This window comes from Maniola hyperantus, chromosome 5 (genome assembly GCF_902806685.2).
Source record: "Maniola hyperantus chromosome 5, iAphHyp1.2, whole genome shotgun sequence".
NCBI lineage: Eukaryota > Metazoa > Arthropoda > Insecta > Lepidoptera > Nymphalidae > Maniola > Maniola hyperantus.
Window position 1 is genome coordinate 13892045 of NC_048540.1, and position 25203 is coordinate 13917247.

The window sequence follows — 25203 nt, forward strand, 5'->3', positions numbered from 1 at the left end:
TATTGGAAATAGATTGAGAAACCAATAACGATTGACGTGTATACAGTGAATATATTGAAGATAAGGAAACTAAAGGGGCAATATCGAAATCATAGGGCGCATGTTATTAAATTTTAGGATATTGTATTGTTGCATAAAGAAGATTAAGGCGAGTCACCGAGGCTAAGCGGAAAAAACTGGTTTGCTAGATCAAATGTTTTAGGTATTTACTATTAAATAATGGCCTTGCTAAAAATATACCATATACCTAACGACATTGTCTAAAGAATGTGCTACTTTGATACACAATAGGAAGTACTTCACTCGATCAAACAAAATCTTGAAATAAGCCGAAATAAAAGTCTAAAACGAATTATTTAATACTAAAATTTCTGACTTGGCAAATAATTTTTATATGGAAATATTTGTCTTTAAGTACTACAGAGAACCTGCTAAATTTTGGTTTTCAACAGGACTTCTATAATATATTGAGCGTACAATATCAAATAATGTAGTAATCACACTCTTACGTTTGTATGAAGAAAGCACCGAGCTGCGCCCTCTTAACGGCTAATGCTAAATTTCGCGGTTTTTGGAAGCTTTTTATTTGGAAACTATTTATAAAATAACTTTTTTTTAAATTCATTATATGTATACGCTTGACCACAATCACACCTGATGGGAAGTGATGATGTGGCCTAAGATGGGACGCGTTTACCTAGAAGATGCCTATTCACTCTTGTTTTAAAGATACCCGGGTTGTAATTGGTAGGAAACACATATCGCGGAATACTTACATACTTTAATGTAAGTATTGTGTTTTTTTGTCTTTAATATTTTCTCGTGAATTAAAAACACTAGGTACTTATAGTTAATTAACTATTTAAATAAAATCTAAGTTAATTTAGCTTGTAAACACTGTAAAGACGTCAACGCCAAGCTCGCAAACAAAAAGAAAGTTAATTTTCAGTTTCACACAAGTAACAACTTTACAACTTAGTTAATGCCTGCGTTTAGCGGAAAATCTGACGTGGGAACTCGCGGCGTATGATTGATAATGATGAATAACGAGATTAATGATTATGCGAAAAGCCTAATTGAATAATGGAAACTCAAAATTTACCAAGGTTTTTTGGGACACAAACTATTAGATTAATGTTTTTCTATATATAAAAGGGAAAGCTGACTGATCTATCAACACACAGCTCAAATAACTGGACCGATCGGTCTGAAATTTGGCATGCAGATGAAATAGATATTTATGACGTGGACGTCCGCTTTTCTAAAATTCAACCCCTGAGGAGGCAAAATAGGGGTTTAAAACATATGCATGCCCTATTTTGCATCATAAATGGTTAGTAAAAATACTTAAAGAAATATTTGTTAAAGCGAATTTCGCGGAATTTTAATTAAGAACATCTCCGCCCATATAATGGTGAAAAGCTGTTCAGATGTTACTTATTCCTTTCAACCAGTCAGTTTCTAGTTAATAGAGGTAATCGATTTCGCTCGACATAAAACCGCTCTGTTACTCGTGTAATATCCAATGCGCTCACTCCACCTCTGGCTCGCGTAATCAGCTTAACTCTGCTCAGATGAAAAAAGGTAATGGACTGAAAAACCCCGCTCGCGTCGATTTATATCACGCGATAAAATCATCGGCGACACCGATACTACGCGGGCTTCTATTTATGGTTTGTGTAGCGTAAAATTATTCGCATTTTCATCAGAGCATTTTCTTTTATACACTTCTGTTACGATTTTGTTTACTCCTACATTTATCTACATGGAGACGCTTTTTTCAAAATTAGTTTTAAACTACTCTATTGTTCAACAAAATGAGTTGTTTGGCTTGTAATTTAAAATTACATATTTTATTTTTTGCAATATTTTCCCCTGAATAGTGGCTAATTTTACTTTATTTAACCCTAATCAGCATAAATATCTACATAACTAATCTGATCCAATAAGCGAATTCTATTACCTTCTCTATTATTTTCTATCCCTGTCTTCAAAATCTTATCGACATCGTGTCGTGTGGTATAAACAACTTCGTCTGGTTCAATTTTTTATTCAATAGCGCAGAAACCATATTTTTTCATCGAAAAAGCTCATATGTTTTTGGTCGTCCGTTAATTTGGGATGATAAATAAATTTTTAGGGAGTTCGTTTGATACTTTAATGCAGTGGATACCTCGATGGATAGTTGGATAGTAGGTTTTTTAACAATATGATGCAGATTCAAACTCACTGAAATTGCTCTGCTTCTCTCGTTAAATTACTTAAAAGATCTAGTGCAGTTTGATTGTTACTTAGATTAGAGGCACGGAACTTTTCGTTAGATGACAAGTTAATTCTTGACTGCCATCTTTCCTGGTCGATGCTCGATATTAGGTATAGGACTTGACGATACAGTCGAATACAATGATGAGGTCTTAGTTGATGGATGTGGGCTAGAGGTTTCTACGCGGCATTTTACCGGAACGTTAAATCGCTTGGCGGTACCTCTTTGCCGGTAGGTAGACAAATTGGCAAATTTAAAATTATAAACATACCAGAAGTGAATTTTAAATATTAGTCACGACGCGCACAGGCTTATCGAGAGTTTTACCTTTTATATTTACATACTGCAATATTAACTTGATTATGGCCCAATTGCTATTGCGACCACTCAATCAAAAATGGCGACCTAAACACAAAAAGCATTTAATAGTCGTTCGAGTTCCGAGTTAGAACGGGACCAGTCTAAGAATCATCAAACACCCGTATTTATACAAATCGATTTAAGATGGTTCTTGATGGTGGTTGTCTCCACAAGTCACAACAGATCACGTGACTTCCATTCAAAAGGCGGCAAATACAAAATGCGTTAAAAAAAATTGAATTTAAAATTACTTATTGAATTTTTTTAACCGGGAATCGTACCCGGCATCTCATACTTACTCTACTACTAGGTACTACTCAGTGGTCACTGCCCCACAAACTTTTAAGTTTTGCCAAGAACAGGCGAATCTCAGAAGATTCTTGCTTTTCTAAACCAATCTATCACATTTACATAGTGTGTTACTGACCGATTGAGGAGTTGGAATTCGAATAATTTTATATTTTTATGCCAATTGAAAATTATATTGACGTATTGACTGAAAATCGGTTCAGGAAAGTAAATGAAAAATCCGTTGCAGGATTTAAAAACGAATATACGAAAGTGAAGCTAAATATAACTGTTTATTCAGAAAATGAGACTTCATTTAAATTTTCAACGTAGTTATATGGGTAGGTACTCCGTTTTGATTGCACCATTCTTTTTCGTCTTGACAGCTGAATATGAAATTGGGCAACCGACCAATAGGTACGGCTATGTGCGCTTCAGTGATTTTTCACAATTTCCGTAAAGAGCCCTGTTCACGATAGCCAAACGTGTTCTAACAAGGCACTAAACAGAGCGACTCGGCAAGTCTTTTGCCAGGTACGGTCAGCGACGACCGGGATTCCAGACTATTGTGGATTTTCATACAAACGAATAATCTTGAAGTATTTCACAAACAGCTTTTTAGAATCTTGTGCATATTAACCCAAAGAACTTAGCGAAAATATTCGGCGAAATTGTACAGGACCATTTGGCCTAAATTTGACGAGTGCAGTCAGCGTTAACTGGTTTGCCGATGTTTATATTAGCATCATCACCAACATCCAAGGATCTTAGCGCAATTATTAAACATCGAACTATTGAACTCGGCGAATGTAATGAAAAGTGCGTTTTCTGTACTTATATGCTTTGTTATACTTATAATATGAATATACATATAGTACACATACTTCTTCTAAGCCTTAAAGATGAATAATTTCAATCTATATGTAATGTACAATTTACTGTTGTAGCTGTCTGTGACGTCACCCGGGTCACAGCTAAAAATCAGCGTCTTGCATTTTAGGCGTGTTTTGACGTATATGATTCAAAGCATTATGCTGAGCTGTACACTCATTTGAGGTGGTGTCACAGATGAAAATGTGACATTTCTATGCTTTGTTTCTATCTGTGACACCAAGCATTATCTTTCTTTTCAAACAAACATCAAATAATCTTGGAGCAGTTTACAATTACACAATTACCGGCACTTGTAGAATACCGGGTCAATGTGTACTGGAGTCTTTATCAACGTTGAGAGCACGAAGTTTATAAAACGTCAGGACCGAATTCACGACAAAACAAATCAGAAGTCAGCGCAAACAACCGACAATAAATCTTTCCGGCAATTTTAGATGCGATCTTGCAAATCGTGCTACCTGTTATCATGCACGTATTACGAATTTGGAATGCTAAATTGACAATTGGATAGAGTGCATGATAAATGAGGATCCCGATTTATAAATCAACAATTGTGTCAAGCGAATTTGGCTTCGTTTATGGTCTCTTTCGATATTTAAAGTTTTTTTGAGTCTAGTCCGTACAAAATGACTTTTCACGATGGGTCAACTGCCATGTCAAAAGTACGGTTCACCTTTAAAATAAGGACAACTTTTGGCATGACAATTCACTGGCATATAAAGTCATAATTGCATAAGAGAAGTAATTTTGTACGCATTATACCTCTACATTGTTTGTGAAAACTATACGCGCGTTGGGCAATTTTCGAATGGGTAAACAATTCAAGGTCGCTTCAGCGACATGCTAATTTTTTGGCTATGGAAAATAATTAATCTTATAAAACTGAAAGGTAAAGTTCAATTTTAATAATTACTTGAAGATGGAAACAAATAAACTATTAATAAACTTAAATCTAAAAAAAAGAAAACAATATTAAATTAAAACTAAAATAAATTAAATTAAATCTAAAACCTCATCGAGACCACCGCAGCGAGGCATTGTACCCAAGATGCTGGCAGCATTACCCCTTTGGATGGCCAAACTAATTCTTTGGCCAAGGTAGCTGCCAGCTCTCGGGTCCCCGGTTGACTCGATAACTCTTTTCGCAATTTCTTCAAAAAGAGCTCGAGCCCCCGGGCCCCACGGCCCCAAGGTCTCCACACCAAAAGGCACGAATACGAAGCTCCCATCGAGGTTTTCATATTTGCGCCTTTTGGCCTGTTCGGCGCTGATGGCCGCTGCACCCGCCATAGAGGAGGTCGCCTGAATGTGGGATGCAGCTAAAGTGTCTACACAAGTTGCATCCCAAACAAGCGACCTGCCCATCTTCCACGGTACGAGCGTCATACCATCAGGTCTCTTGCCATCGCCACGTGCCAAACCAATAGGTTCTAGTACAGCTGGCACATGGGCGGTGGCAAGGGACCTCCGGATGATGTCGTTAAGGGTACTATGGCGGGAGAAGCGACCAGCGCTTCTCGAACAGGAGAGCCCATGGTGGCCGAAGGCGTCAACGCAGTCACCGCAGTGGCAACGGTGAGGCTGGTTTATTGTGGCGCCAAGCCTAAGACCAATCAAAACAGAAAGTGTCGTATGGTCTAACAGAGTGCCCAGGTTGGCAGAGGGAAGAGTATGTAGCCAGTAGCCGGACTCTTTTGCAGAGACAGCGAGAAGACGAGCACGGTCTTTTTTAGAATTTGCGTTTGCTAGTAAAGTGTCAAATGTCGTTTTGCAAATAATGTCGTCCCACTGTCTCTGGGAAGAAAGAGAAACCGGCACTTGGCTGGGACTATGCATGGACCATTCATTTCTTGCCTCTGTTAAGCCAGACACCTCTATGGAACCCAAAGAATTGGATATAATCTTGCCATAGAGAGTGTGTGTACTGTAAACAGAGGAAAGAAATGCTGGCAGCGAAACACTAGAAATTTTGCGAATTCCCAGACCTCCATACCTGATTGGAAGAGAAGCCTGGGACCATGCTTGATTACTTATTGGACAATTTAGAATACTAGTGAGAATATTTTTAACAAAAGCATCTAAATTGTCCAATAAAGTATTAAATTTCCAAAGTGGAGAACATCTTAGATAGTAAGTAAATTTTGGAACAAATAAACAAAACCGCAATATTGTGAGAGCCATATGTGGATTAATTTCAAACAGACGGTGGGAGTTACTACTAAATTTTGAAATAGTATTTTCAACAAATTGAGGAACTGATGCATCTAGTACGGGAGCCCCTAGGAGACGAAGTGACTCATCATTTAAAATTTTAATACCAGGAGCCAACATATTGAATTTCTCTAAAATATCTAATTTAGAATCAGCCGAAAACTTTAATTAAAATTTTAATTGCAGAAAAATTAAAAGAGTTCATATTATTATATTCGCGATAAAACTCAAAGATAAACATCTTCATTAGTTCTAAGTTAACGTTTTTGTTATCAATAGATAGAGGCACTTAGGTTTGCTGCTCCAATAATATCTTTTTGCTTAAAAACATGACCGTTAGAACTTTTAAATAAGTAGGTTTAGGCATAGATAGACCATGTTCTACAAAGCACAGTTTTCTGCTAAACGACTGTAAATCACAGTAAACAAACCTTGTAAAAATGGACTTTAAGTTTAGTAAAAGAAGAAAGAGTCCAACTTAATCCTTCCCGAGTTATTATTTTTCTAAAGTCGGACAGAAGTTCAGCACTAATTGACTGCAATAAGTATACAACTCTCACAACAACAGTCTACGAATCCGAGAATTAAACTTAATATAAACTAGAACACTTAAAACAGCGGGAGGCGAAAGTCAAAAGTCCACTTAAGGTGGCGCCGCGCGACTTCTCAGATAAAACGTTGGAACGAATGACTTGAAATATTGCTATTGTGTGCAGTAGTGATGTAACGAATGTCACATATTGGACATTCGTGGACGCGAATGCGAATGCGAATATTCAGTTTTTGTTTAAATTTGGCGCCATTTGTCTATGGCTTGGCGGCAGTCCCGTTACCAAATGATAAAGAGAAGACTGACAATGTGATTTACGAGGTTAAGTTGCTTTTTATTACATTAAAAAACATAAGAAATTAATGAGTTTTATTTCATTAACCAACTATTACATCAAAAAATATTCGCAGTAATTTCGCGGAATGCGAATGCGAATGCGAATATCCGCGAATGCGAATATTAGCGCGATATTAATAATATTATTAGCGCGATCTGTCCAGTAGTTTGAGCTGAGCGTTGATAGAATAGTTAGTCAGTCAGTCACCTTTAATGCATTTAACGAGAGAATTAAACTTAATATAAACTAGAACACTTAAACCAGCGGCAGGCGAAAGTCAAAAAGTCCACTTAAGGCGGCGCCGCGTGACTTCGCAGATAAAACGTTGGAACATGAGAAATGGCCGCCAGGAACGAATGACTAGAAATATTACTGTTATGTGCAGTGATGTTTTCAGACTTACGTGAATATGACGTACGAGAACGCGTATTTAATAGTGAAATTTAGATTGCTCGCTTGTTCTATGGAACTTGATATTTTTCACATAGGCTCTCTTTATAACATAGACCGTATAAGTTGAGTAAGAAAGGCTCCTGTTAAATGCCAGTGGGGCCGTAAAAACCTTAGTGCACGCGGAAAAAATCGCAGAAAAACTTCGTTCTACCACCTACCTTCTATAAGAGCAACCTAAGCTCTAATAGAAAGTGGAACGAAGTTTTTCCTACGACATTTTACGCGAGCAAATAGGTTTTTAAAAATCTCATTGGTAATTGGCATTCTTCAAAATCTTTTCTTAGTCGGGGTATTTTCTATCGTCTGTATATAGTTTTCTAGTGTCTTTTTTCTAGAGTCTTTATAAAGTTTACCGTACTTTTATTTTAATATCAATTAAACTGAACGCGTATATTCAGAATACTGGAAAAAGCATCCGTTCGCAGTAATCTCGGAAGGCGCTGGATGGATGTGGATTTCATTATTCTCTGGAGCATCTCGACGTAGGAGCGCGTTCATTAATCTATGTCAAAGGTACGCTTCGCACTCGTAATTAGCGAAAACCAGATATGGAACCCCGCGTTCGTATAATGTTTTGTGAAAAATTTATTATTGTATCTCGGAAGTGTCATGAAACTTGCTGGATTTATTATCCGCGACATATTTATTGAAATACTCTTTGTGTATTTTGGATATTTCGATATTTTGCTCGAAGAATCAGCTTGGCTGTTTGATGGCTTGGGTAATTTCAGTACTAAGATGCCTAGATGGAATGGCATATTCGTCGTTTAACGATTTTGGATATTGAAACCTATCATAGTCGAGAAAAGATCTTTAAATTGTAGAAAAATTCTAGTAGCTCTAATCACAAACTACAATTGCAAGTAGATATTTACGATAAGTAAACATTCGTTATCCACTTTAAAACTTGTAAGTGGTCGAGCTACGATGTTTTCCTTCCAAAGCGGGTGACGAGTTATGTAAAAACCAATGGTGCGTGCCTCCGATCGAGGTCGGGGGGATTAGGTATTAGGTACTTAATGTATTTTGCCCTGGTACTAAAATTGCACAGCAACACTCAAACGAACTTGAAACTTTACGACACTGGTACTAAGAGCCACTTTAGATTGATGATGCTCCAAAATTCGTCAAAGCGATGCTGAGATACTCCGAAAAGTGCAGCGGTAATCTTTTATCCGATTAATGAAACTGAAAATACGACAGCTTTATCAGCACCTGAAGGCTGTAAGAGTATCAGTAGTACTAATCAGTAACCTAAAACCTTAAGGTGAGGTTTTTTCATTGTCGATTTTGAGCTTTCTTATGAGGCCCATGTCTCGAATCTATAATGTCATTGCTGGCAAATACGCACTGTTCAAAGACTTTGGTCTTCAAGCACTGAGGAGTTTTGAACTAGAAGACATCTTGAAGCTTCTCAAACGCTGTCCAGCCAAGTTAGATTCGACGGCTAACCTTATTCTCGAAATTGGACCTACTTAGCTGGATTGTGACTTCAAAAATTTCGCATTTATTTCCGTTCCGACGCAGTAATTTATCTATCTTAATATTAAGATCTTGTTATTCTTGGAACTTTTCACCAAACTTGTTCATTAACTAAAAGAGCAAGCTCTTGCCAATACGCGGGAATGGGAAAGCGAGTAATTGTCGCCAGAAAGAACTAATTAGGAATTATTGCCTTCGTTCAGTTACAAACAACGTCGTTAGCTAATTTATTTGCAGCAGCGGCAATGGCGTTGAACGCCACTTGGCCTATTTTTTTTTTTTTAAATAACTGTATAGGCGTGCGCTTGGCTGTAATCACACCAAGCAGGAGATGATGCAGCCTAAGGTGCTCCGTGCCTGGCCAGAAGGTGCCTATTCACTCTTCTTCTGAAGGTATTGCAATATTATTATAGCTGGAAGGGCATGCCATATTCTAGCTGTGCGTATTAGAATGGGATCGTACGCGGGGAAGCAGGGCCGGTCTTTTACTTCTCACCTCGTCTCATCGGCGACGAACTACAACCGCTACCGGAATTCGCGCACCATTGGCATAAGAGGCGAAGCAGCTCGGAGCGTACCAGCGGGGATCTCAGCTGTGCTAGTGACGTCTAGCCCCCAAGGGGGGAGAGTGAACATAAGGGACAAGGAAGAGACAAAATAATTTGTAGGGAGTCAAGAAGGCGCCCCGGGAAAACGCCAAGAGCAAGTATCGAACGGGCGCCCTCCCGCGATTCGGCCCATATAACCGAGAGGTTGGTGGGGCCAAAGGAGGTGGAGGGTTGTGCGTACAAGAATAGAAACGATTACTAATACACCAGTTTGACATCCATTTGATCCCCAGGATAAAAAAACATTTCTTTGATGAGTTTTAAACTTTCTAGCCGACTGCTGCGAAGCCCTAATGGATGGTTTTTGACCTGTACCTATGTATGTATGTACGTTCCTACGTCTACTCGTAACTACTCAACAGATCAACCGATTTTGATAAATGATACGTCATTAGATTCGTTTAGATATAGATTAGATAGACACTCGTGTACCTACAGTACCCGGCAGGAAATATTGTACATCGACCTTTTTGAAAGAGATAGCAGTTTTGTAGAGCGCTGTCTCTGTCGTTGAGACCGACAAAACGTCACATGTCAGGTATGAGTGACAGAAACAACGCTCTACGAAGCCGAAACGTCTTTCTAAAGGGCGACGTACAATATTTCCTGTACATAAAATTCTTAAAAAATATCAAATGGCTGATTTTATGCACATTAATGTGCAGGCTGAAAAAAATGCAGTGCAAACCGTAGTCGGGGGTTTTTTAAAAACTTTTTAAATTACTTGTTATTAGTTTGACTTGTTTGTATGTTGTCGTTCCGTTGAAATTGGTAACGAGATTTTTCTAGAAGAACTAATTAGGAATTATTGCGTTCGCTCAGTTACAAACAACGTCGTTAGCTAATTTATTAGCAGCAGCGGCAATGGCGGTAAACGCTTGCTCTTTCATTAAACGCGTTCCACTTGACCTATTTCACTAATACACGACTTTGACATCCGTTTCATCCCCTAAGGAATAAAAAAACATTTCTTGATGATGAGTTTTAAAAGCTTTTTATTAGGGTGACTTGTTCGCATGTTGTCATTCCGTCGAAATTGATATCTGATTTTTCGACTACTTTCAAAGATACTACTTTCGATTTCTTTCTTTTCAGACAATGATTGTTTTCAGACAGATAACTGATTATGTCAAAATTCTACAGAACCATTATAATATAATTATTATGGTACCATTGCGAGTTCTTGATGATGGAAGTGGGGAGGTAGACATTGTAACTCTCTGATGGCATGTAGTACGACAGTCGAATTTGGGCTCATTTGCTTTGAAGGTGGACACTGGAATCCCCTATGGCATATGATTTTTTTCATGAATTTAAGTTTCAGTCTTTTTTAGTAGGTAAACTAAAAAGGTGCCAATGTAGAGTCACAAAACAATATGAAGACTAGTTAGATGGCTCGTGCGGCTAATTGGCACAGTGATCCAAAAAATATTATTATAGAACTGCAATAACTCTTGTATACATAATATATTCGGAAAACATTAAATTATTTTAAGTGTTTGTGGTTATTGACGTCGATTTATATATTTTTTGATTTTTTTTAAATATTATTCCAAAAATTCAAAGAGTTCCTACAGAGTAAAAAAAACCATGCATATGAAGTAGGTACAATTTTGGTAGACAGTAAATGCTAATATTCTTCGTACAAAAGGTATTCAAAAATTCAGTAGGTAAGTACGTCGAAATAAAAATGTTCCCCGAAAGTGCAGTCATCTTTTTCCCCGAATTAGCAACCTTTGTGGCGATGTAAAAGATGTGAAAGTCTAGCTTTAAAGCCTTGGGAGGGAGCCAAGAATGTTAAACCTCGGTCAGGCAAGCCGCGGAACCGCATATAACTTTAATACTTATATCCCGCATAGATATGGAGTGTTTGAGTATTTCTGAAAGTGCGGGCCGTACTGTAGTTAAATTATGTTCGGTACCATGGCATATTCTGATAACGGTACCTAGTTCCTATTGCTTAAGATGGAACGAACACTTCTAGAAGAGATATTATGAGTCATATTTTCTAATATGATATACCATCTTAGTTTTGTGGTAGGTACGGTACAGGTTTGTTAATAAGATTTTGCTCTAACCGGGTTTCAAGCTTTAGTTTTTGGTCTCTAGCCGAGGGTGAAGTCTAGCATGCAAATCGTGTAGGTAGGTACTAATTCTTTATTTGGTTCGATTCATTTGTGTAGGTATTAATTTTGGACTAATTATTTTGGAAAACATAATAATGTTTTAATCACAGTCTATCGTCGGCTCACAACAGCTGAGCACAGGTCTACTCTCTCAGAAGGGCACATACCAATAGTCTGACACAATGGCCCAGAGGCAGAGCGGATTAGCAGACTTCACATTGAGGTTGAGCGCACTTTGACTTTGCTCAGACTTAAAACTAAAACGAGACAACGTTATATCGCTGCCATTAACCTATCTCGTTTTAACTGAACCTTAAGTCTCAGCGAAGTCAAAGTGCGTTCTATAGATTTCAGCCTGAGAACATTATGGATACAAGTTTCGTCACGATGTTTTCCTTCACCGTAGTAAAGATACGAGTAAGCTAGTTTAATACGTCATACATAGATATAAAATATATGATATAGGTCCGATACTTGAGTAAAATAAACTAAGTGAAGGATTTATCGGGAATCCATTTCTGTAGTGGGGCGGTATCGGGATCTCAGGAGGGCGGCTGGGTGTAACTGATACGGCCATAAATCAGGGCTGTATTAAACTGTATCTCGAGGAGGCTAATGATATCGACATTTTATTTATAACACATTTATTAGATCATCCGTTTTCGCTTTTGGCTTTCTGCTTGGACGTGACAGAAATTTTAGTCCATAAAAATATAACTCTCTTAAGAATTAAAACCATAGCCTTGATATCTCAACGGTTATAATATAAATGTACCAATATTCAAGCAAAATAGATGATGATGATTATAATTGTGACTTGAGTTTCTTGCCGGCTCTACTCAGTAGAAGCTTCATTCCGAACATATTGAGGCAATTTAATTTCATAGTGTTCATAATGTTTGTTATTTCTGAAATCGGTAATGGGTGATTATCAGGAAAATACCGGGTTTTGTCCGCAATGGCAGCGCCAAACCGACCTGCAGGCAACGCTCTGTCTCTGACATTATCACACGTTTAAAATACACTTTTTGCGCCAATTTCGCGGTCTCTGACACATTACAATTGGAAAATATTATTGCACTCTGATTTTTATTGTATTTTCAACAATACGATATTATTCGCGATGCATTATTATTTATCTAACTATATAAATAAAAAAATCGGTCCAGTGCGTGACTTGCTTATAATATGAGCCAATTCATATACGTTAAATTTTTGTTTTAAGTCTACTTTGGTAGCTCATATCTCGGAAACTTGACACTGGAATTTTTGTTCTCATACAATACTCGTTTGCATTCTTGTATTGATTTATAATAAAGGTTTAATGTGTGGTTGCTCGTCTCAAAATGAGAAGTATTTGGCCATAGTCTACCATACCAAGTGCGAATTGGGAGAATTTACACACCTTTGAGAACTTAAGGAGAACTCCCAGATATATAGACCGTTTCCTCATGATGTCTTAAGACCTTCACCATTACATGAAGTAAATTGCTTAAATCGCACATAAATCCGAAAAGTCAGAGATGCGTGTCCGTGATTTAACTTTCAATCCTCCGGAGTAGACCTCTTGCCACATAGGTGGCTGACGTCTTAACCACTAGGTTATCACCGCTCTTCTAGATCTTAGATCAGGAGATTCCAGTCAGGGATATTGTTATTTGAAAATTGAGCAACATCGTCCAATCTCATAGTTCAATCCAACAATAACTCTCGATAATAAAGCCCTCGAACCTATATTATCAAATTATAACGGATTATTCTGAGCACTGAGCACAAGGATTGACATCAAATTAAAATCTATCCGAGGTCGGGAGCAATCCATTAATACCGGCCCGGGGGCAAAATATGAAGTGATTCAGGCGATTTCCTTTTGAAATATCGGTCCGATAATGTTTTTTATCGAGAATGATCGCGAACTTTTATTGGACAGATTAAGAGGTTACGGGGTAGAGTATCTTAGAGAAGAGCCAGTGCATGCCAGACCTTCGTTATTTTATAAAAGATGAAAGTTTCTCCGCGTATTGTGACACTGACGCTTACCTATAGTCCATTCGGGTTTAGAAAATAGTGAGTCATCAGTGCAACTGGATGTATTCACAATAGAGTAAAAATTGATTTTTTTATAGTGTAGTGGTAACTATCTGCCAGACGCCCTTAAACTTTAACAATTTATTAAACTTTAAGGGTGTCTGGCAGGGGGTTGCCACCATACTGTCTGGCAATGCATGACGTGATTTCTAATACTATTCCAAAGAAGATATACTTACAAAGACTAGACTTTGATGTAAGATTTTTTATTACCTGTTATCTCCTAAAACCACCATGATCCAAACTTTATAGTCACTGATCATTCCTCTCTATGTTGAGGACAATACGCAGAGAAACTTTCAGTTTTTTTTAAATAACGAAGGTCTGGCACGCGCTGGCTCTTAGTCCATTTGGGAGTCGAATGGGTTCGGCAGTGGAAGTTTCAGATTGTTATCTTATCTATCATGAATTTGCAGCGGTGCGCTCTTTTATTCGGTCCGGTAGAAGATAAAGTTTAAATTTAGTTCTAAGAGTTTTGTTGTTTTCGAAAATTGCATTTTGGAGTACGTACTCCTTGAAAAAATACTTTTAAATGAGACAAAAAAAAACACAAATTAGCTTTAGATACAATGAAATTATTTTATTCTTCTTTAGATTAGCGCTTGACCGCCAAACTGGTGAAATCGTACATAATATGTTGAAATAACAGCTATAACAACTTTTTTTGTGACGTAACCACGAACATGGTTTTTGGTTTTTTTCCGCTTTACTTGTGCTACAATTTTTTTGACCTTTCTAGGTTCATGAGGTTTCTATGTTCTAGAATCATGAAAATTGTTACCTACCAATTTCATGATTCTAGGTCAACGGGAAGTACCCTATAGGTTTTGATTCTCTTGAGACGAAGTGATCCCACAAGGGTTCCTTTTTTCTCTGGAGATACAGAACCCTAGAAAAACAATAAAGAACCGTAATACCTACCCTACCCTAGAAATTAATAAACACCAGTGTATCATGTAAGATACATAAAAGGACACATTGCAATCACTACGTACTTAGAATGTCCACGCAATCAGAATCAGTCTCAGCGGTACATATCAATCTACCACTTGACTGAGCACACCGAAGTCGAACTCTATCGACAATAAGCCAACCGATATTATGTCGACACAATACCCGACCCGGGTATAAAATCCGGGTATAAACCGGTCATAATGTCCCCGGAAAAGTTAATTAAATAGCTCCCCCCGATCGGCGGAGACGTTTTTCAATTGATAGACATTGACGGATGGGCAGGATACGGTTCGGTGGATAGATTGGGACATGTAAGACCCTTCTTGGATCATCATTTTATCTATTAGGGATTTATATTATGTTATTTGTAGTAGTAGATAATAGAGCGTCTTTATCCATATTATACTATAACCTGGAACAGCTTTACACCGAACACTATGGTACTGGAAATGGTCCACAAATACCTAACTTATGTCCACTATTATGCGAAGGAAACTCGCTTTCTTTGGACATTAATTAGACACAGGAGCCCAATTCTCATTCCAGCCCAAGGTTAGTTTTGGAAGGATGAATTGAAGGCAAAAGGGCTCCAGTCACCAAAGACAAAAATGGTTGGACGATCGGTGGACAGGGCTTAGTTACCCAAAATAAAAAGAGGCGACAAAGCTTTCTGCATGATGACCTCTAAACTTCGTTTCGAAAAGACTCGCAATGATGATGATGATGATGACGATCTATACTATCCATATCTATTATATATTATATATTATAAATACGAAAGTGTGTCTGTCTGTCAGTTAGCTTTTCATGGTCAGTTTGTTTAACCAATGTTGACGTTTGGTACACAAGTTCTCACGGGATTTTTAAAAACCTAAGCCCACGCGGATGAAGTCGTGGGCATCATCTTATAATCTATATTATATGACAGGAAAAGCTGACTGACTGACTGACTGATCTATCAAAGCAAAGCTCAAAGTACTGGACAGATCGGCCTGATATTTAGCATCCAGATAGCTATTTTGCGTCGCGGGAAAAAGCTAGTCCAGTATAAGTACCTATTCAAAATTGTTGCCCATTTTATTACTTTATGCAATAACTAACTTTAACTTACTGGCTTTATCGGTGATCGTAATCAAATATCTTGAGGAAGCCTGTATAAAATATTTTTATGTTATGTGAAGTCTACGTGGACACTGACAGTTGGCCTCGTCCACAAACTAAAAGTCGCTCAGCGTGCTATGGAGCGAGCTATGTTGGGTATCACTCTTAGGGATAAAATCCGGAACGAGGAAATTCGCAGAACAACAAAAGTGACCGACATAGTTCAAAGGATTAGCGGGCTGAAGTGGCAATGGGCAGGTCATGTCTGTCGCAGAACCGACGGCCGATGAGGCAGACGTGTTCTGGAGTGGAGACCACGTACCGGTAAGCGCAGTGTGGGACGACCTCCAGCCCGCTGGACCGATGACCTGAAAAAGGTGGTGGGGAGTGGGTGGATGAGGAAGGCGGAGGATCGTGTTTGGTGGCGCGCTCTTGGAAAGGCCTATGTCCAGCAGTGGACGCAAACAGGCTGATGGATTGGATTGGATTGGAAGTCTATCGATCCCCACTTGGACAGCAAGGAAGACTATATTAACCTAAACTCTTCTCGTTTAGAGAGGAGATACGGATCCATATATCTTCTGTGGCATGGTCCCTACAAGATACCTATGTACCTTAAGCAATAATGGATGTCTATATTATCAAAGTTTCCAATACCAATTGCTTTAAATAAATGAAAGTATTTTTGCTAGTAGAAACTGCGCGTTCAAGGAAAGTTATACTTAAAAAATTTTACCTTATTATATTTCTTTTCTCTACAATCTCGTCCCCATCGATCATTTCTGGCGTCGCGCGTCAACGCGGCGCTATAAATTACTGATCCTTTTTATACCCACTGTCTACATGATATTTGACATTTCATTAAAAAAATATACGTGTTTCAGGATTTTTGGATATCCCACTCTCTGGTCGATTTTCACAAATTACTTACTTACTTCAAGCCGGAACAGCTCCTTACCCTGTGCCAAGCACAAGTTCGATCGTGCATGGAGTACTGCAGCCATTTATGGGATGGCTCTGCCAAGTATCAGCTTGATGCATTGGATTCGGTGGACCGTCGCGCTAGATGGTAACATGGTTACCATTACCCGTTTTCCATCAACTAATGGTTAAACTCTTGCGTAAAGAAGACATGAAAAAACCGGCCAAGTGCGAGTCAGGCTCGCGCAATGAGAGTTTCATGCTACAGTCGTATTTTTTCGACATTTTGCAGGATAATTCAAAAACTATGATACATAAAAATAAATAAAAATCTTCATGACTTCATGAAGTTCATGACCACAATTTAATTTTTTTTTGTGATGTAACCACAAATTCACGGTTTTCAGATTTTTCCCCAAATGTCAGCTATAAGATCTACCTACCTGCCAAATTTCATGATTCTAGGTCAACGGGAAGTACCCTGTAGGTTTCTTGACAGACAGACAGACAACAAAATGATCCTACAAGGGTTTTTCCTTTTGAGGTACGGAACCCTAAAAACGGGCTGAAAATTGAGAACCACCACTTATTGGAAGTCGGTTGAAAGTAGTACCTTCGACCTGTCAGTTTTCCGCCGCGCCTTAGCCGTTGAGCCATTAGGGCTACTTTGTGGTTAAACATGGGGCGGAACTCGGGCGTTCAAACCCATATCGCTTTGAAGTTCAAAGAGATATGGGTCCAACCAGACCTGAGAGGACTCCCTTGATTGTAAATTGTAATAAATAATTTAGACCACGTTAAAGCCTTTTACTTTGATGACAAAATCACAAACAAATTGTATAAAATTTTCACAAACCCATATTTATTGTATGAATAACAAACACCTGTTTATGATTTTTGGTCCGACAAAAGTAAACTTTGCTTTAGAAAATTTAATCGAAACGTCAAACATTTCCCTTTGATCGCTGTACCCACGCGTCAATTTTATTTTTAGGGTTCCACATACCTATGTGTCTAAACTCTAAATGTAACGCTATTATTGTAAAAACTATGTTCGTCAAAGAGATTCACACACTAATGACTATGTGTATTTTTAGTTTTAAGTAATTTTTATAATTAAAACTAGCTTATGCTCGCGACTTCGTCCGCGTGAACTACAAAATTTCAAAACCCTATTTCACCCCCTTAGGAGTTGAATTTTCAAAAATCCTTTCTTAGCGGATGCCTACGTCATAATAGCTATCTGCATGCCAAATTTCAGCCCGATCCGTCCAGTAGTTTGAGCTGTGCGTTGATAGATCAGTCAGTCAGTCAGTCAGTCAGTCAGTCAGTCAGTCAGTCAGTCAGTCAGTCACCTTTCCCTTTTATATATATAGAAAAACACGCGTACCTACTTACCAATGATCAGCTTTTAAAAACTGTTGAAGTTGCATACGAGTAGGAATAAGATAAACTTGTTATTGCTGAATAAAAAGTGTGTGCTTTCTTTTTTTAATTTGCTAAACAATACAAAAATATTTGTTATTCTTAACAATTAACTCTTATGGAGTGATAGCTTAGTGGTTAAGACTGAGGCCTTATTTATAAGGGGCCCAGGGTCAGATCCTGGGTACCTACCTCTATCTTTTTCAAGATAAGTGTGTTTTAAGCAATTAAATATAATTGCGGTACTTGAAAGTTTTCTACTATACTCTCAAAAAGTGTGGCCAATCCATACTTGGCCAGCGTGGTGGACTAATTTTCATTCTGAGAGGATACCAGTTCTCAGTAGTGGGGCCAACGATAGTTTAAGTTGATGATTATAATGATGATTATTATAATGATGATGATGGACTTAATAAGCTACGGAACACGCAATACACGAGTGCGTCACACACTTACCCAATTTTTATTTTATAAATGCAAAGGCCGCGGCCGGTTCTTTGGGCGATACTAAAAATTGGTTTCTTTGTTACAGGTGACAACAAAAGGGGACCCAGCTCAACGATGACGTGCTGAAATATATAAAAAAAAGAGAAAAATCCATAAAATATGTAAGGAAAATAAATCTGTACCGTGTAAATGGGCTAGCGTCTAGAGATTGGTGGTGACATATTATATTATATGCGATAAACATGGGGACGGTAGCTGTGAGTGTGTTTAGGAGAGTTATTTCTATAGTGCTTCTTGGATGGATCACTGGTAAGTGAAATTTTAAACTATTTTTTATTTATTTAATTAATTATTCCATACAATTTATGATTTAAGCCTATAACAATCCATATACTAATATTATAAATGCGAAAGTGTGTCTGTCTGTCTGTCTGTCTGTCTGTCTGCTAGCTTTTCACGGCCCATCCGTTTAACCGATTTTGACGAAATTTGGTACAAAGATAGCTTGCATCCCGGGGAAGGACATATGCTACTTTTTATCCCGGAAAATAAAAGAGTTCCCACGAGAATTTTGAAAATCAAAACTCACGCGGACGAAGTCGCGGGTATCACCTATCCATACTAATATTATAAATGCGAAAGTGTGTCTGTCTGTCTGCTAGCTTTTCACGGCCCATCCGTTTAACCGATTTTGACGAAATTTGGTACAGAGATAGCTTGCATCCCGGGCTACATAGGCTACTTTTTATCCCGGAAAATAAAAGAGTTCCCACGGGAATTTTAAAAATCAAAACTCACGCGGACGAAGTCGCGGGTATCACCTAGTTATCTATACATATAAAAGGAAAAGGTGACTGACTGACTGACTGACTGCCTGACTGATCTATCAACGCACAGCTCAAACTACTGGACGGATCACGCTAAAATTCGGCACGCAGATAGCTATTATAACGTAGGCATCCGCTAAAAAAGGATTCTTCAAAATGCAACCCCTAAAGGGGTAAAATAGCGGTTTCAAGTTTGTATGAAAGTCTGTCAGTTTTGAAGTGTCTATAAAGAAGTTTTGTAGTTAATATTTTGCAATTAGCAGTATGACATATTTTATTAAGCTCATTTATGTTTAAATTTCATAGTTAAAGAGATTTTAAATAAAATTTTTGTAGTCCACGCGGACGAAGTCGCGGGCATAAGCTAGTTAAATATTAAATTACAAATCAAAAATATCATCTAAACCACCGTAACGAGGCAGGGTACCCAGAACGCTGGCAGCGTTACCTCGTTGAATGGCCAGACTAATATTATGCTGACCGAGGTAACTGCCAGCCCTCCGGTCCCCTGTGGATACCGCGAGACGAGATGACAGGTCCTTAAAAAAATATTTATTTATTTGAATAACTTTATTGCGTATCAAACCTCAATAGCTCAACCGGTATAGGAGTGGACTGAAAACCGACAGGTCGACGGTTCAAACCCCGCCTGTTGCACTATAATTGTCGTACCTACTCCTAGCACAAGCCTGACGCTTAATTGGAGAGGAAAGGGGAATATTAGTCATTTAACATGGCTAATATTCTTTTTTATATAAAAAAAAAACAGTTACAAATGACATTATTATAAAGTAAGTACATACAAAAGATGACCTTATTGCTAAATTTTTGGGTAGGTAAGGTACCTACCTAACTTCTAGTGACGCGACGTTCTAAGTTAAGTCGGTTTTTTATGAAGAGAATTAATTTAAAATTAAGTCTTATGTCGGAAAAACTGAGCTGCGTCAGATGAGATAACTCCAATTTGATTAAGGATTCAAAATCTTACAAAGAAAATGATAAAGTGGCATTCAATTTGCTATTGTATTCTCAATTCACTTTCGTAAATTTTTTGTTGATAAAACTCTTTTAGAAATATTTATTACTAGCTGATGCCCGCGACTTCGTACGCGTGGATTTAGGTTTTTAAAAATCCTGTGGGAATTCTTAAATTTTCCGTCCTTCCCCGGGTTGCAAGCTACCTCTGTACCAAATTTCATCAAAATCGGTTGAACGGTTGAGCCGGGAAAAGCTAGCAGACAGACAGACACACTTCCGCATTTATAATATTATAGTATGGATTTTAGAAATACTAGATCATCTCTGCGACGTTTTCAGCGTGGATTTAAATCTAAAAGGGAAATGTGAGATGGTTATTGTAAAAGGTGAGCTCAAACTACTGGATGGATCGGGCTGAAATTTGGCATGCAGTACCCGTAGTACAAGATTTTACGTCTCACCAAACCAAACCAAATTCGAGAGTCGAAATACTTCCGCGTAACAGTAAACTGGATCTTAAATGCCTTGTTTTAAAGCTCAAGTTTGGCTACACTTCTACAGCCAGCGCTCCAAGCGGAAACATTGCGAAATTAAAATCAGTGGCATTGAATATTTGACTTCAATTCAAGGCTGTTTAGGTCCATTTTACTGTAACGCGGAAGTATTTCGACTCTCGAATTTGGTTTGGTTTGGTGAGACGTAAAATCTTGTACTACGGGTACATATAGCTATTATGAAGTAGACATCCGCTAAGAGAGGATTTTTGAAAATTCAACCTCTAAGGGGTTTGAAATTTGTGTAGTCCACGCGGGCGAAGTCGCGGGTATAAGCTAGTTTTTCAATAATTCCGTGGGAATTCTTTGATTTTCTGAAATAAAAAGTTCCTAGCATTTAATATGTTCATTGTTCGTCCCCAAAATAATAATTTTATCTCTGTACCAAAAGTTCATCAAAATTAGTGAAGTGGATGGGCCGAGAAATTGTAGCAGAGAGACACCGTTTTCCATATTATAATATCTGGATAAATATCTATCCTTGTTAGTATATACCTAGTTATAAGTACCTTGATATAAACGTACAAAAGTATAAAATTTTATAATTTCCGCGAAAGGACGTGACCTGTTTAAAAAATATGAAACACCATAAAGAACGGAAAAATGTTGAGGAAAAATATTGAAAGTAAATCCATGTAGACTACAAAATTTAGCTCCGAGTAGCAATTTAATCGGAATTTAAAAAGAATTTCGGCATCTCGTGACCCTGGGAGCCCTAATGGGCCCGGGGGAAACATCGCCATTATAATTAAGGATTAAAAAAAAAAATCTCGTCTTCAGTTCGCAATAAATTAACTCGTTTCTTAATCCGGTAACTAAAAGGCTTTTAGCTGATTAACTTTTCAGTGGAAAACTGGAACAAGTCCAAGGGGTAAAATGGTAAATCCTGATTAACACAATTACTGTTGATGCCCGGTTTTGATGTGACAGGAAATTAATTAGATGTTTTAAGATTAGGGAGAAATTGATAGAATTTTTAGATTTTCCTATAGCAGTAGTATAGTAGTAGTTTAAAATATAACGACCTAAAGATAAAGTTAAACAGAATAAATTAAAAACAATATTTCTAATAAAGTTCCTCCCATAGAATGCCAATAAATGGGCACAAACCAATTTTCTCCGGACTAAACCAGTTTTCTTCGGCGCATACCGGTTCTCACGGGTTGTAGAGGTCTGCCGCACGGAATGCAGGAGCAATATCTCAATGTGTCGCTAGCTAGATAGAATATGCTATCGAATTGCACCACGTTACACAATATAGACTTGAGAATTGATAGCTACAAGTGTCTATCGTATTACTAACTACATGCCTGGTGCCTGCCTGCTGGAAGCCTGCTGGAAATTATGAAATACTTGAAAATACTTTCTGTGTCCTTAGTAGTGGTCTATGCCGCCAAGCGATATAGCTTTCCAGTACAATGCCGTGTAGAAACCATAGGGATATGGGTTTAATAAAAACTACCATACCTCTTCCAGGTAAGCCCGCTTCCATCTTAGACTGCATCATCACTTATCACCAGGAGAGATTGCAGTCAAAGTCAAAGTCAAAGACAAATGATTTATTCAAAATAGGTAATAGATTACTGATTTCGATTGTCAGTTGTTGGATTTGTAAGATATCGTGGTGATAATTATTACGCAAACTTAAAACTAAAGCTATGAGGGCTAACTTGTATCTGAATTACAAAAAAATCTATGATAATAACCTAATATCCTTCTCTGATTTCTTACTCTCTTCCTTACAACGATGAACTTCATAAACTAGAAATTAAGCGCTAAACTTTTGGTAAAAGCGTTTGTTCTCATCTGAACACTTTCGAGGTACCTTCTCAGACAACTCTGAAGTCAGAACTATGGCAATCTTATTATGAACCTTGTAATATTAATTTCAGTGCCAGTTTTTGGTGAGTCATTCTTCGTTAGATAGATAGACAAATTTATTGCACACAGAACAAGAAAAAAAAACGTGAGTTTATAACAACGTAAAATTCTGTAACTATTCAAAATACTTTTAACAAAATCTATTTAAAGAAACAATTTATTACTGTTTTTCAAATAGTTCGTGATCACATACGGGCTGCAATACTAGTCGGAGCTGCCAGAGTCGCAAAATTCACAAAAGGCTCATTTTCCAAGCACTTTTTCTTTACACAAAAAAATATATAAGTACGCTTATTCCAATTAAATCCACCATAAGTCTACCAGAGCCTCTCTTGCGCGACACCTAGTGGACTCATCCGGGTATACCCTAGGGGTGGCTGTTTGAGGGTGGATAAGCGGAATACTCCTAAATTCATTAGTCCACCCCGTCCAGGGTGAATAGACGGACACACGCATTGACTTATATATTACTATCGACGGACACACGTTTCCGAGTATACACCCTAGGGTGGATAAACGGAATAAACTAAGAAGTTCGACGACCTCCCTGGCGCAGTGCTATGGTGTTAAAAGTGGAAGGTCCCGGGCTCGATTCCTGGCAAGGGTTTGGAATTATTAATTAGTATAATTTCTAAATGTCTTGTCTGGTCTGGTGGGAAGCCGTGCCATCAAGCGATTTAGCGTTCCGGCACGATGCCGTGTAGAAACCAAAGGAGTTGCATAAAAACTGCCATACTCCATCCTGGTTAGCCCGCTTCCATCTTAGATTGCATCATCACTTACCACCAGGTGAGGTTGCAGTCAAGGTCAGATTACTAACTTGTATCTGAATAAAAAAAGGTGGTTAAAAAATAGTAGTACATACTTATTATATAAATTTCCATTTTACGACAAAATAAGGCTATAATATTAACGTGACAATTTATATCAAAATTGCAAAAGTTAATCGCAACGATTACAGATTCAGAAAGCATTTCAAAAATCAAAGTGAAAAGGAAAAGTCGTAAATCCCGAGCCCCGAATATTGGCAAATCAGAATAATACTAATGATGGTCGAAACGAGGTCAAAGAAAATTATTTCGAGACGGCAACTTTGAAGGAAACTTTCTTCAATATAACGAATTATTGGATCTGCAGACGCCGCAGAAGTATAATCTCGTTGGACATTCGTGAATATCTTTTTTCCTAAAGGTCTGATCACGCTGGTGATTTGCGAGCGCGTTTTGATGTGCCCAGCGCGTTATAATTTAATCAGCTGCTCGATTGCGGTAGAATGACAGCTACAATGTCACGATTGCAACCACCTCAGAATGGTTGGCGCTCGCTCACTATTGGCTACAATGCATTGTTGCAACAAGAATCGCACAAATTCAGCCAATCACAACAATTGAGATTGTAATAATGATTGATGCAGGTTTTACGAAATCGCCCTAATGTAGAGCGTCAACCAATCAGATGTGATTGCGATTGTGACATTGTAGCTGTCATTCCACCGCAATCGCGCAGCATGTCTCTTATAGTTTGGCAACTTAGACTGCATAGACTTAGATTGCTCCTGTAAGTTTTACTCACGTGAGTAGCCTACGTAGTTAATTATTATTGATTACACATTTACTAAGTATATTTATTTATATGTAGTTGGGTCCAAATTTATACGTGAGTGCGAGTGAGTGCGTGATAAATTGTGAAACTGCGGCGTCCGCGTCTCAGTGTTGCGACGGCGCTGGAAAAACGCTAATAAATCGCCAGTATGATGACACCCTTACTTATGAGAGTTCTGGTAATATCGTTTCGGGTGCTTTGTGTTTGATTAACATATACGCCCGTATTCTATCGGTCGTTCCCATTCCATATTGTAGTTTTATTCTCTTCACGTCTTTGACGACGTTACTTATGCGTAATCAACTTTATTATTTGCCAATATTTACCTACGTGTTTTTGTATTCACGAATTATATTATGATTAGGTTGCTTATGATTTGTAATATTTATTTTGTATTTTTATTCATTCATGATACATGTTTTTAATCATTCATGATACATGTTTTTCGGTAGTCAATTTTATTAGGTAGTTTATGGTCAACTTATGGCGATTAAACGATACCCATACCCATACAATTTCCCATTAAAGGATAAATTCTGCATCAGTATATTCCCTGAATCACGAGTTTGAATTATTTTTGTGCGATGGCAGCAACGGCGAGTGGCGAGACGAAGACAAGGGCAATACATTCAATTACAAACAATATGATCAGACGAGTATGTATTTATGTTAAGCACGTTTAGCAAATCAAAAATAGCACGGTAGCAAATTTTAACATCAAGGAACTCACTCGCTAAAGTTATTATCCTAACCTAAATCTCTGAAGGCCCGTAAACTGTCAGGTACTAGAAGCTATGCGTTCTAGAGTCTATATCATATAACACGTTACACGGAGCTTCTAAAATGTATCTAG

The 25203-nt window shown here is 37.9% G+C and overlaps 2 protein-coding genes across 2 annotated transcripts in view; one reads left to right on the forward strand and one right to left on the reverse strand.

Moving 5' to 3' along the window:
• LOC117982034 (zinc finger and BTB domain-containing protein 17-like) overlaps positions 1 to 25203 on the reverse strand; it is a 216961-nt gene that overhangs the window by 184636 nt on the left and 7122 nt on the right. The window lies entirely within an intron of this gene.
• LOC117982145 (uncharacterized) overlaps positions 1 to 25203 on the forward strand; it is a 328575-nt gene that overhangs the window by 32583 nt on the left and 270789 nt on the right. The window contains exon 2 of the mRNA XM_034968440.2: positions 18594 to 18817. Coding sequence (XP_034824331.1) covers positions 18751 to 18817 — 67 coding nt within the window. The 5' untranslated portion in view covers positions 18594 to 18750. The remainder of the gene's footprint in view (positions 1 to 18593; positions 18818 to 25203) is intronic.